The following is a 13,534-nucleotide window of genomic DNA, read 5'->3' on the forward strand; positions in this document are numbered from 1 at the left end:
GTTCAACAAACACTTCACTGGATGCCTCAAATGTTGTCTGTCTTCATTCAGTCAGAGTAAAATTGGTGTGAACTCCAGTTGTTTGGGGTAATTTAAAAGGAAAGCAGGTGGTCACACCTCATTTAGAGCAGGTAGGTGTTGCCATGTGGTGCAGCAACGCATAACCCAAACAAGCGAGACCTCTGCTCTTTCTTATGTAATCTTTAGTTAGGCTCCACTATCATTAATCTCCATTTAAAAGTCTAATTGTGTTCTGACTGACTCGTTACTTTGGTCAGTGTTAGCCAGATTTTTGTGGTCCATGAGTCGGCATCTTTTTCTGAGTGTGTCTTGTCTCTTGATGACAATTGTGGTCACTGCAGAGCCAGCAACAGCTTAGCTCCCTTCCATCCAAAGGCAGGAAAAATTGGCTTCTGCCACCTTTCCAGATCCTAGCTGGCCCCGAGGCCAGTTGGGCTCTCCTAATGAGTTAAGGAGACTTTTTATCATCAGATCATCCTGTGGCTTGCAGGAAGAACGGTGCTTTTCCATTTCTATTAATATGCTTTTTAAATAAGGGCTTGCCATGGGAAGTGATGAAAAACGGGTACAGGGGTCCAGAAAGATAATAGCACCATGCTTCAGACACCTCTAAAGGTTCCCACTTAAAGACAGTGTTCTCCATCTTAAATGATAAAGTAAAATGTCAGCACTGTATTACCTTTGAAAAGAGGTCACTCTTTAACTCCCCGTTAACTTTGGGGAATACTGAAGGATTACATGTGTTTTTAATATCAAATATTTTCACCCGAAAACCCTCCTGGTACTTTAAATTGGGTCTGTTGCTGCTCAGAGCACCCCCTTCTCTCAACCTGTGCATCATGCCCTCCAGCTATATAAGGCCCTGGGCATTCAGGGCACCCTTCCAAACTAAATTAACAAACATTTGAAAGTTTGTTGCTCAACTGTGTTTTAAGAGGTGCAAAGCACCCTCCATTCCTGCTGGTTCCAAAGAAGTGTCTAGCGCTTTGAGGACCAAATCATTCATTCATTGCATTAGTGAATTAGGCGCTCATGGGGCAGTATATTATTCTGCCAAGATTTCCATAACAAGACACAACTCTGCCGTACCTTGCAGTCAGCACCAATAGGTTTTTTGCATTCCTCACAGGTGTTGGAATAGAGGTTTTCGTAGCATTTTAAGCAGTAGGGGCTGTCCTCCCTCAGGATGTACTTCTTGCCAAACAGGGACTCCTTGCAGTAGTGGCAGTCAAAGCGTTCAGTCATGTTGGTGTCTGGAGACCAGCTATTCTGCCACAAAGACAGAAACAGGCATTTATTAGACTAAGCATGTTGACCCAATCCCCCAAGAAGGCTTTATTATCAATTCCAGTTTATAAAATTCAAATGTCAATCAGGTAAATCAACGCAAAAGGATAAAACTATAAATCTTGTGGCCCTGGGCAAAGACTGTAGCCCATCTATTTTATCCACCATTGACATGTCTTTGACCAGAGCTACTGTTAGAGACCAGAGAAAGGAAAATGGGTAATACCTGATTGTGAAGAATTCACATGGGATCGTAAGGAATATCAAGTAAGTTTGACCTACAGGCCCAATGCAAGATGTTGTCTCTGTAGGGGATGGAGGAAACCAAATATCTTAAGAGGATGAACCAGCTAATCTCCAGAAGGACCAGCATCTCTTCTGTAAGGCGAGAAGTTTTGCATTGCTGGTAGACTTTAGTCATGCACAGGCTATCTAACACCACTGCCGTGTGCTTCTGCACTTTCCTTCTCTGCGTTCTCAATAAGCCCATGGCTGACAATCATTGCTCCGCAGAGAGCCATTACCCCTCCATCTCTGCTCACACACGGGACTGTGGGTGCTGTTAGCAGCAGGAGCTGGGGGGGCAGTAATTGTGCGCCTGAGCCTTCTCTGATGCCATGGAATGAGTTATCCAACTGCTGTGGTTTAGTGGGACACAAACAAGAGCTAGCTACCCTGGTTAAACCAAATGTCTGATAATGTTTATGGAAGGAAAAAAAAAAAAACCACACTGAAAGGCACTGCAAGAGATCATTTTATCTGAATCAGGGTCACTTGCTATTTTCTCCCCTGGTCTTGTTATGTCTCCAGTATATTTTGGATGCACACACAAGGAACAATGACATGAATGCCTTTGATTACTTGCATGAATGTTCATTACTGCCTGGGACAATTTATTTTGGGTCTGGGTTTAATTGGAAACATCAGTTTCTTAGCCTGAGGCTCACAGTGTGTGTTACACCTGAAATCTGCTCAGAGGTTACAGCTGGAGCAGGACATAGCCGCCTGTATAGGAAGGGGAATTTCCCAGGCAGAAAGCACATTCCACCTGTACTGCATGACCTTCACTGCCTGCCAGGCCTGGGCTCCCCTTTAAGCCAGATTTGGTCTATAAAGCCTTAAATGCTTTGGGTACTAATGGCTTAAGTGACTATCTCTGTCTTTCACACACAACTGACATTCACAGCAGCTGCAGTGCTTTTGCCAACTTTAGCCCTCACTTTTAAACAAAAAGTTGTTACTTGCTTAGTGTTCTTGGCACGGGTTCCTTGATCCTGGAGTTTGTCCTCTTCTTTTGGCTGGAGGAGCTGCCCTTAGGGCATTCTGAAATTCTTAGTTCTCCTCCAGGATTTCAGTTCTTATTAGCCTATATCCCCTGTAGCTGGGGTTTGATTAAGGTTGTAGGGTGGTCTGAATGGGCAAAGTTGGATTTGGCAGCTAGAAGGCTTTCTATTTTTGATGATCTGTCAGCTGCTGAATTGTGTGGTGACTCACACAGGCTAAGAGGTGAGAGCTTTTGTATGTGCTATGCAGGTACATGATGGCTCTAGGTAATCTCAAACCACTGAACTCCCCAAAGTGCTTGGAAGACAAATCCTAGCAGCTGGTCATCTGTGCTATGACCAACTCAAAAGGAGCAGCAGTGCAGCTGTTTTCACCCCACAGAAGCTGTGGGGAAGAACTAATTAACTTCCTTATCCAAAAGGAGAGCTAGGAGTATGCTAGGTGCTCTCTGTCCTTAAGGAATAAAGAGGATCATACCTATTGATAACAAAATTATGGAAAATAAGGGGAATTACACTGGAGAAAGAAGTACAGAGACTACCCAAGGTTCACCTGTAGCCCATCTCCACCAGCAGTGGCTAGCAACAACAGCAGAAGGAAAGAAAACCAGAAACAGGGCTGGTACAAAGCTATCTTTCCTTCATAACCCGCTTCTTGCAGGTTAGTTTCCTTTTGAAGTAGAAGTGCAGTCTTTGCCACAACATTTAGTCAGTGTTGGTGGATTTATATTCCCTCCATTTTGAGCCCATTTACATTCCCAACCTGCACAACACATTTGTATTTCCCATGAAAGAAGTAGAAAGGACTTAATTTGCTTCAAGCAAATTCCTTCAAGGAGTAATTTCAGCAAAATAAATGGAGTCAGACTAGTATAAAGTTGTCTGTATGTATCATTGAGTCTGAGAGGAGTGATAGCTTTGTCTAAAAGGTAGGTATTTAGGACAGAAGTATACAGCTTTTTACCAGACCCTATCACCTTTTTAAATGATAGGATTTGGTTGCACAGTCAATTTGCATTATTATAAAGCTGAAATCTGAGCAAGAAATGTGTATGGACTTGCATTTTTCACATTTCTTCAGATTTTTTTATGTTTATTTTATTTTTTTTTCTAGTCTTGAATTAGGTGTGCAATACCAAAGAGCCAAAGCTTTCTGTGCGATGTGTAAGATTGTGAGATGTGTAAGAGCGAAAAATATAGACTGTGATTCCCTTAAAGGTTTATACCATTTCTATTCTTCATCCAAAGCTGCAAAATGTAAAATAGAAGTGGTTCGTGACTGGAAGCAAGGCCTGTTCCATCTGAACTGGATGTTCCGATGTCACGGGGGTGTTCTTCTTGAGTGCTCTATTATTTTCTGGGTGTTTTTCACAGGAACAGAGGCAAGCATTACTGCTTGCTTGTTATAAGAAGAGTCACTGCCACTATTTTGGAAAATAGCTAGACACATTCTGAAAGGGATGTGATTTTGTTAACTGTGCTCTGAGATAGTCAAAGTGGTTTGGGTCCCTCCCAGAGCAGGGAGAGGCAGACCTAATTTCTATGTCTCAAATAGATTTGGGGTGAACTCCACTCTGAGAAGACCCTGAAGGGGTATTTCTGGTTAGGGTTAGAGGCACAGCTCCAGCAGTCTGGGAAATTAAACATCAAGAAAGGAAAATTTCTAAGATCTGCATTTTGGTTTTAGTTACGTGACTTCTTCATTGGATCTGGCACCAATTTCAGACCCATTATCTCTTAGAGTTAGGCATTCAGGTTCATATGGTTTCCTTCAGAAAGCTGGAATTCAGAGCGAAACATCCCAAGCTCCAGGCTGTTTAGATTCGAATCTTGGACTGAATTTCACAACCCACTATGTGATATTTTGAGGATATTTTGGCAGTTTTATTTTTCTCTGGAGAGAAGAAATTAAATCTAAAATAATCAGAGGGCCTATCTGCTGAATATTAGTAGGAATGTCAAAATAATCCTATCACTGTTGCCTTACAAACAAACGTGAAATCACACTGAGCAATGCTTTTCCTGTCAAAAAAAAAAAAAAAAAGACTATTTTCACAGTTGTGGACAGGCACAAATTGCAGTTCAGCCTCCTTGCCATTGATTAATGCCTTCCTATTGTGCTGATACTTGTTGACTGTAGAGCTCTGTGGGCCAGAAGCTCATCTTTATTACGCCTCTCTGTAGTACGACAAGGTCTTTAGATTTTATTGCAGTAGTCATTTTATACTGATGCAATTTCAGACTGCTCTCAACATTAGCATAAGGGAGAAATTGATTTTTCTGCCATAGTCTCCCTCCTACAGCATTAGACATAACGAGTACATCTCCAAAAGGAAAACAGCTTTCCCCTGCATGCCCAGAAGGGAAGTTCCAGCTTATGCTAAATGTTAGCACTACCCAGATAGTGTCTTCCAGGATGTAAGAATTGACATGAAAATTACCAAAAAGTAAGTAGTAGGCTGAAATAAAAGCTGTGCTTCTTTCCTCTTCTTCCCCTATCGGCTCAGACAGGCTCATTTTACTAGAAGCAATTGTTGAAGTTATCATATCATATCTCATAAAAATTAGGGTTTATTAAGGAATCATGTGGTGTTCTCCCATCCCATGACATGATCTGCTACTGGAAGAAGGGACTAGCTGCCCCAGACCTTGTATGTTTTTTCCAGCTATGTTTGCAAGCCTAATAAGAGATGTTCTTGTCTAAATTGTCTAAAAAATGTAGGAGTGTTTTAGTTTATTTAGAGAAGTGAAACTCTGATCTCTTGCTGTTATGGTATTTAAACATACTGGACTAAACCCCTGTAGATGCCTAATGGCGATATGCTATTGACCTTGGTCAGGTCTATAGGGCTAGGGCTTTACCTGTGCCCCTGAGAGCAAGGTGTTCTGTCAGCCACCTGCACATGAAATAAAAGTTCTTTGGAGACACCCATCTTTTTCCAACATGTACACACATTTCTCCCACCTGACTTTTTTTTTTCTTTTCTTTCTTTTTTTTTTTTTTTTTTCCCCAGAAGAACTGTGCACATGGAGTATTTTTGATCTGTTTATTTTCCTTCCCCTGAGAAAGGAAGATTTGTGTCTGGCAACTCCAGTGACATAAGCCATGCAGGTCCAGAGCATTTGGAAACAATTTATGTTAATGTTCCAAAGGCTAAATTGCAAAGATTTATGATATCCTTTGCAACTATGAACTAGCAGTTCAAACTGTGCTGGTCTTTCTGGCAAGAGGTGATTATTTTCCTGTAACTTAGCAGCTATTGCCACATTCATTATCTACCATCTTACTGCAGCAACTGCAAGCCACTCTTCTAAGTGCTGATCATTTTTCCACGCCAGGCAATAATGTCATGCAGGGGAGCAGGAGAGAAGGGGAGATATATAGATATATATATATATATCTTTTAAATTTACTTCAGGAGAAGTAAAGAAATGACCATTTGCCAGTAGCACTGACAAGTGGAAAAAAGATGTAACATGCAGTCAGAATCCACCTGAACTTCAGTGGGTAGAAGTTAGCTGGAACAGATGCACACCACAAACGTTCGAAGCAGTCCTGCATGTTTAATCCCATAATTTAATCACAGAATCATCTAGGTTGGAAGAGACCTCCAAGATCACCTAGTCCAACCTCTGACCTAACACTAACAAGTCTTCCACTAAACCATATCACTAAGCTATACATCTAAATATCTTTTAAAGACCTCCAGGGATGGTGACTCAACCACTTCCCTGGGCAGCCCATTCCAGTGCCTAACAACCCTGGGATGCATTTAGGGGCAGTAGCCTTCTTTCTTTGGCTGACCAGGTATTGCTTAAGTTCTGCTTCATGGGATGAATGCCCACAGACACCCTGATGGCAGAGCCTGTACGGAAACCCATGTGCTTGGAGCTCCAGCTGGCCTCAGAACAGGTGCTACCTCTCTGTGTTGCTTGCATCCCTGACCCTCCAGAAGCGGGCTCCTGGCCATGGGGAACCAAGCCAGCTGATGCAGAACGGGTGAATGTCTCTCTACGGATCACAGAGGGACATTTGCTTCCTTAACTTCCAAAAGCTAAGCCAGATGCTGAGATGCAAGTGATACAGAGCTCATCCTACGGAAAGCTCAGCCATCTGCTCTTCTCCTGCCATGGGCCCTCTGTCCCTGACAGTGGCTGCTGGCCTACCACTCTGTAAAGATGAATTTCTTCATTAAAAAGAGGGAAAGAGTTACACTTTTGCAAGGTTATTGAGACACTGAAGCTTATTACTATGGCAGCTGTTCATACCGTCATTTTTTGTGCAGGTCCTTGAAAAAGGGAGGCATGATTACTGTAGGGAATGAGTTGCTGGGTGTCCCTGTATCCCATGATCTGGGGCTTATACTAAGCTTGTAAACGAGACAGGGACAGATCTGGCTTCAGTCTTCCTCTTGTCATTTTTAAGCTGAGGAAAAAGTGGAAGCTTCTTTCTCTTGTTGCTGTGGAAGAGCAGCCCTGTAGTAAACCCATCAAAAGATTTGGCACCTTTTCTTCAAGAAATCAAGGCCTCGTAACACATCATGTCATTGCTCTTCCAAATCAGCCCTGTTAACAATGTCCAGACTGCTCTACCAGTATCCAGGTCAAGGTTAGGATGTCAGAAATATCTGATTACAGAGGTGTCCCTTGCTGTTTCTGAAGGTTTTAAGCTCAGAGAAGATATTTGTAGATCTCCTATCAATTACCTTGCAAAAGCAGGGAAAACTTGATTTGATATTTGACCATAATAATAAAATACATAAAAATTGTACCCATATCTTAAATATCCCACCCAAACTTTTCTATATACATACTAAATATTAAAAAGTATTAAACAAACAAACAACAACAACAACAAACTTTAGTTTTTAATGGATCTTTTAAAGCTACCTTAAAATATTCTTCAGAATCACAGTTAGGTTTTTCCAGCAACTCATCTTGCTTGTACATGGGTGACTTATTTTGCTTATGGTATAACATTCCAGTGTCCCTTTTTAAGTACTTTAGAGCAATTTTCTGAGCAGACAGACTGCATTAACATGTGCAGATAACCAAAGCATACCTGGTTCCTGTCTGGATAGCACAGTCAGCCTATCATGAAATAGAAAGTGGAAAGTCTGCTATTTAAGATTGCTTTCATTAAAGTAATAATAATAATAAAGAACAGAAAATGTTTCTTGTGTAGGAAGGCTCTCAATGCGGCTGCCTGCGTACAGTCACAACGGTGGAGAAGGAACACTCCAGTTGTGGTTTCTGCGTGGTTTGTTGTGTTTGGCATTCAGTAAGGAACTGCTCCAGTTTAGAGCCATTCCTGCAGCTGTGGAGTAAGCACCAGTGGTAGTAAGTACAGATCCCACAGAAGAAATGAGCACTGATACTTTGACAGTGCACCCCACACAATTTACACTATGATTAACTGAGGTTGATATTGAAGTGACTAGAGGATGTATGGTTTTACAAACATTCCTGCATACATTTCATTTACAAAAGGAGCCTATTTAAATAACACAGAGCATGACTCTTACATCTACCATAGCAAGGAAGAGCACAGCTCAAGCGGAAAGGCTTGCTCTTATGTTCTATTTCAAAGCCTTTTGAAACTGCTGTCTGCCTTCTTTCTCTTGTGGAATAAGCTAAGACTTACACGAAAGAGAGAGGTCAAATACTTGACATTACTTAAGCACAGAAATTCATATTTCTAGTAAGACCATTTAAGCAGATAACAGAAAGTGAGAAAGGAGAAAAATAGTATAAGATTAATAAAACCTGCAGTTATCTCTGGCTCTACCCTATGGAAAAAAAAAATATTTAAGCTAAATGACTGCAGCTATTAGGCTCCAATAGAGGTATATTTTTCCAGAAAAGTATCATTTTCTCTTATTGACAGGAACACTGCTAATGTCAAGGAAATCAGACTAAGATAAAAATATCCAGAAAAAAATCATGTTCTACTATGTAATGAAATTTCTGAGTTCTTCTATATATTTGAAATCTTGTATAATACAATCCAGGACACAAAAATAGAACAGAGTCCCAGATATCTAATGTTTGCTTCTTTCTAGAAAGTATAGAAACAAAACTGGGAGGATCCTATACAGGAAGAATGCTTTGTTATTTGTCCTGGACTTTAGCAAAACAGCTCCGTCTCTTTCTCTCTGTTTCTGTTTACAGAGTCAAGACCACAAAAGCCCTTTCTGTCTAAGATAACTGGCACACATGTTGATGTGGAGGACAGTTAAAGCATGTCTTTCATCTGCTGTGTGAAACTACTGTAGCAATGAATGCCTCAGTACTGTGAGGCATCCATACTACTCTGCTAAGCTCCTGGGCCATTGGCTTTCCAAAATGTGGGAAAAAAAGGCTACATAAGTCTTAGTGATGACCATTCAGAGGGGCATATCTTAGAAAAATAGGTGAACTACATGTGGGTGAAACGAGTTTGGTCCAGTTCATTGGCTGGGGTTTGGGGATGGGGACTGGACATAGTGAGCAAAGACATCAGCTGTTAATGTTGAGTCAAAATGTCTGTGGTGCATGAGAGACTTGGGAACAAGCACTGAAAGACAAAGTGAGCCAGGGGACAAGGAAACAAGCAATCCTTTTGTAGGTGAGATCCTTCCTAACTGAAGAAGGAAGATGTTGGGTGGACCCTGGAGAGATGCACTGCATAGCACGGAGGAGGAATTCATCAGTGGTGGAACCTAGTCTCTGAAGATACTTCTGGTCTAAATCCCAAAAGTTCCTCAGAGCAATGACAAAACAGGTCTGGGAAATGCTTACAAATATTTTACTGTTTTATGCAACTTAGTACTTTTATTATGCAAGATGAAGTAAAGAGAGATGAGTTTTGAACCCTTGTTCCTGTGTTTGCCAAGGGTCTAGAACTGCTTCCTGCCAAACAAATGTGCAGCCCTAGAACTTGCTCTTCTGTGGCTGATATATTTGCGAATTCAAAATTGAAAATTTGCTGTGAAAGGGAGATATGAGTATTCTTATGTCAGTGTTACATTCACCTACTTCCCTCTTACAGTGTTTTACTATATATGCACTAAACATTATCATCCTAGTTAGCCAATATAATGTAGAAAGATATGTAAAAAGGAAAAAAATGAAGATTGAAATTTTTTGAGTTGGCATGAGCATTGTTGTATTCAGCTTTAAAATAAGCCTCTAGTGTTTTGCCTCATTCCTGGAAATGTCCAAGGCCAGGTAGGATGGGGCTTTGAGCAACGTGGTCCAGTGGGAGATGTCTCTGCCCATATCAGGGTGGTTGGAACTATATGGTCTTTAAGGTCCCTTCAGACCCAAACTTTTCTATGATTACATATATATGTATATCTAATTAGTATTGTTTTAATGTTAATGCTTCCTTGGCAGTCAATTTATCCAAGATTTATTTCCATGAAATCTTTCATTACCCTGCCATTTCACACTCTCACTTGGGGAGAATCTGCATCACAAATAACTGTGCATATGTAAATGAACCATAAAAATCGCACAATTAAAATTAATCAACCTAAAATGCAAATTATGAGATCCGCAGTCTCTGAAGCAGTACCCAAATGCGGTAAGGTGATTGTCTAGAACACTACACCATACAGAGTTTCTTTGATGATTCTCAGGATCAATTTATCCAACACAAATTAGCCTCAGACCTGCTTGTAACTCGCCTTTAGGGTCCTAGAAAGAGCAGTGGTGTACTGGCCAGCAGCAACAGGCATTCATTCAGTTTTCAGCCCAGTTTTCATAGAGGAGAAGCCATGTCCTCTGGCTGTTGGTGTTAACATTTATCCAGTCCCCCCTTGAGTTCTGAATGTCCTGCACACTGCAAGGCAAGGAGGTGAGGATAACAGCAGGTAAGATAACAGCAGGTAAGGCTTGGTTCTCAGACCTGGGACTCAGTGTCCTGTGGAACAGAGCCAGGATTCACTCATGTGAGTATAGGTCTTTACAGCCCACTCCCCCCATTTTCTTCAGGGGAGAAAGCTTGAATTTGCATGGAAATGTGGCAGAAACCATCACATCAGCCCTTACAACTGCAGGACCTTTATTTATTTATTTATTTATTTATTTATTTATTTTAATCTCCTGATATTTAAAGCATAATAGGAACTTGCAGGACTACGTTGTGTGTGACTGAAGGAGTTGTCTAAACCTTTTCTAGTGCAAAGTGTGATCTCTGGGAGTGTTGATGTCTGTCTGTACTTATAGGAAGGATGTGATTTCAGGGAAAGAGACTTCCTTAAGAAACTGTATTATCTTAGGTAGGAAAGAGAGTGTTATCTCTATCTGAGTACTTTGATCAGTTATAGATCAGTTATAGACTAAATTGCCATTGAATTACCTTCATGGCAGAACTTTTGCATAAATAATGTCCAACAAAGCAGCTGCTGCTATATAATAGCAGTGATCTCACAGAAAATAATGAGAACGTGTTATAAAATAAACAACCACCTGGAAGTGATTATTTGGTGCTTGCATGTGTAGCACTGCTGATTCCCTTGGGAGCACATTCAACAGAATGGTAAGAACAAAGAATAAGTAAATTCTACCCCAACTCTTCTGCCATCTTAGGATCTTCTAAGCATTCTGGAAAAAAATCTCAGGCACTGGTGCACCTCCCAGCCTCAGGCCTGCTAGTCAAGTGGAGGTGTCAGGTAGGAACCCCAGGTAACTTCTACAGACATGATTTCTCAACAACAACAGGTTTTTTGACCTTCCAGCTGGCACCTCATCCCAACTGTGTGTTGGTTCTGAAGCCAAAGGACAGCCCCAAACCAATATCTATATTATGGCTAGTGTAAAAGATAGTTTTATTAGAGCTCTGGCCAGATTTTGGATATAGTAGTGCCACTAGGCAGTGTTTGGAGCTGAGTTTTTAATAGATATAGCACCTCATATGATATATATTTTTTTAATTTTCCCCAAATGTGATCTAGAATATACATGGGCTCTATGGATAGAGCAGTCTTTTGGGTGTATCTTTTCCCAGTTGTATATACAGACACAGAAAACAACCACAATTTTTTATAAGATTTTTTTTTTTTTTAAAAAAGGACTATTTTTCTGTTTTTCAAATCTAAATGCCCGAAGTAACCAATTTCAAACTTTACCATCTGGCTGATAAAAGACACAGAATACTTTAACCATAAAGCAGGGAGTTCTGTAAGTGTATGAACAGATGAAAATAAGGTTCATAAAAGAAATGGCAACCTTAGCTACAGAATTCCTTCACACTGTGATCTGTGTGAGTGTCTGATAATACACACCCTTCTGTTGGCACTTCTAGGACAATTCCTGTTTAAGACAGTGTACGAATATATATAGCCAGCAATATATATTACAGCTATTGACCTTGGACCTAATGATCAATCAGCAATCTCAGTTAATATAGCCCTAGATAGGCATCAGGGGAGTAACAACAGCAGCTGCTGTATAGATTTTACAAGGTTTGCTTTCTTGTGTGCCTCTGTACAGAGCAAATCTGAAATACGCCGGTATTGAGTGAACTAAACAAAAGCCATGTCTCTTTAGGGAAGTAGGAAGTTTAGAGCAGCCACTAATGCAGACAATGAAAGTTAGTATTTCCTTTATTATGTACACAGAGCAATCCATGTTCGGTGGCATATAGTAAGCACGTACATTATCGTGGCTGCACACACATGCACAAAGAGAGAAGGATGAAAGGAAGGGATTCAGAGCTATTAATTGGGATTTGCATTCTAATTTATTCTTGCCACGTAAAAAGAAGAAATATGGTGCTGGTGGCTCCCCGTTTTTCCCGTGCACAATCCGTCCACAGTGCTTGCCTGCGATCAGGAAAGGCTACCTTTGTTTCATGTGCATCTGCTCTTGCTAGAGTGCAAAAATCATCCTTTGTTGCGCTAGGAAGCAGGAAGTGTGCACAGAGGTGTGAGAAACCCAAGATCCCTGCTCTGACTTGCTATGACCTCCCCAGCGGCTTACAGCCACGGCACAATGCAGTCATTAAAAACAGGTACACGCGAAATGACCCGGTGCCTCATCAGCTCGGACACGCAGCACTAACTGCTCTGATGAGGAATTCGTCTTTTTTTCTCCTCTTCACAACCCTGGCCGTGCGCTCAGGAGAAAGGGGGACCGGCGATCCCTCTCCTCGCCTCCTTACCCAACAACCCACTGGGTACCACATCACACATCCCTCTCCATCTCTCTGCACCCTTTGTTTCCAGCGGCGCCTTCAAAGGCACAGTCGGTGGGTAGAGGGGAGGGAGAGGGGGGGAAAAAAGGGATATTTACTTACAGAGCAGCAGCGGGCAGCTAGTGTCACCTCCCGGACCAGGGGCAGGGGGTCACGTCCATTAACAAACGGGTAATGAGCACACCGGCCTGCCTGCAGAGGAGAGCGGTACAGCCAGCCGGGGCTTCCTAGTGCCTGCCCAGAGCAGCTCTTCTCATTTCAGCTCTGCAGGCAGCGTGTTGTGGAAGCAGGCTGCTGCCTTCCCCAGCCCAGCGAAACCCCTCGCTATCATTTTACCATATAAGGAGACAAAAGGATCGGAGACACCCGTTCTTGTAGGCTCTCTGCAGCTGGCACCCCGCACTTGCTCTTTTCCAAGGGTGTAGATGCTTCCCCCTCCTAAACATCTCAGCTTTGTTGGCCCCCTTCCTAAAATAAGGCTCCCCCCCACCTCGCCTCCTCCAGCCTTTGTTTCTTTAAACTCCTGATGCTTATTTAATAACGCGGCTTCGCCAAAGCCGAGGGATCCTGTTTTACAGCAAGTCAAAGCCAAGCATTTGTAAGTCTCTTCACCTGGCTGAGAAAGTGAAGCGTTGGGTTAAAATCAGTAGTTTTTATTCACTTTGGCTATTTTGCCTGCTGTGACAGTGCCTCGCCCAGAGAGGAGTGAAACAAGCTGTCTCTCCCGTTCGTGGTGAGGTGCACATTTTTACGAGGAGCAAGT

At 41.9% G+C, this 13,534-nt stretch overlaps 1 protein-coding gene and 1 long non-coding RNA gene across 5 annotated transcripts in view; both read right to left on the minus strand.

Moving 5' to 3' along the window:
* LOC308199031 overlaps positions 1-13,534 on the minus strand; it is a 177,442-nt gene that overhangs the window by 15,582 nt on the left and 148,326 nt on the right. The gene's annotated exons all lie outside the window — the stretch shown is intronic.
* FHL2 (four and a half LIM domains 2) overlaps positions 1-13,534 on the minus strand; it is a 42,002-nt gene that overhangs the window by 12,760 nt on the left and 15,708 nt on the right. Inside the window, exons 2-3 of one of the 4 annotated variants that reach the window (XM_080602331.1) lie at positions 10,262-10,416; positions 1,111-1,285 (exon numbers count right to left, since the gene is read on the minus strand). In XM_080602331.1, coding sequence (XP_080458457.1) covers positions 1,111-1,266 — 156 coding nt within the window. In that variant the 5' untranslated portion in view covers positions 1,267-1,285; positions 10,262-10,416. Of the gene's footprint in view, positions 1-1,110; positions 1,291-10,261; positions 10,417-12,873; positions 13,186-13,534 lie in introns of those variants that run through there. The other 3 variants (XM_080602330.1, XM_080602328.1, XM_080602329.1) reach the window with 3 other exon arrangements.

Source organism: Anser brachyrhynchus (assembly GCF_964034855.1).
Source record: "Anser brachyrhynchus genome assembly, chromosome: 1".
In the NCBI taxonomy this organism is placed as follows: domain Eukaryota; kingdom Metazoa; phylum Chordata; class Aves; order Anseriformes; family Anatidae; genus Anser; species Anser brachyrhynchus.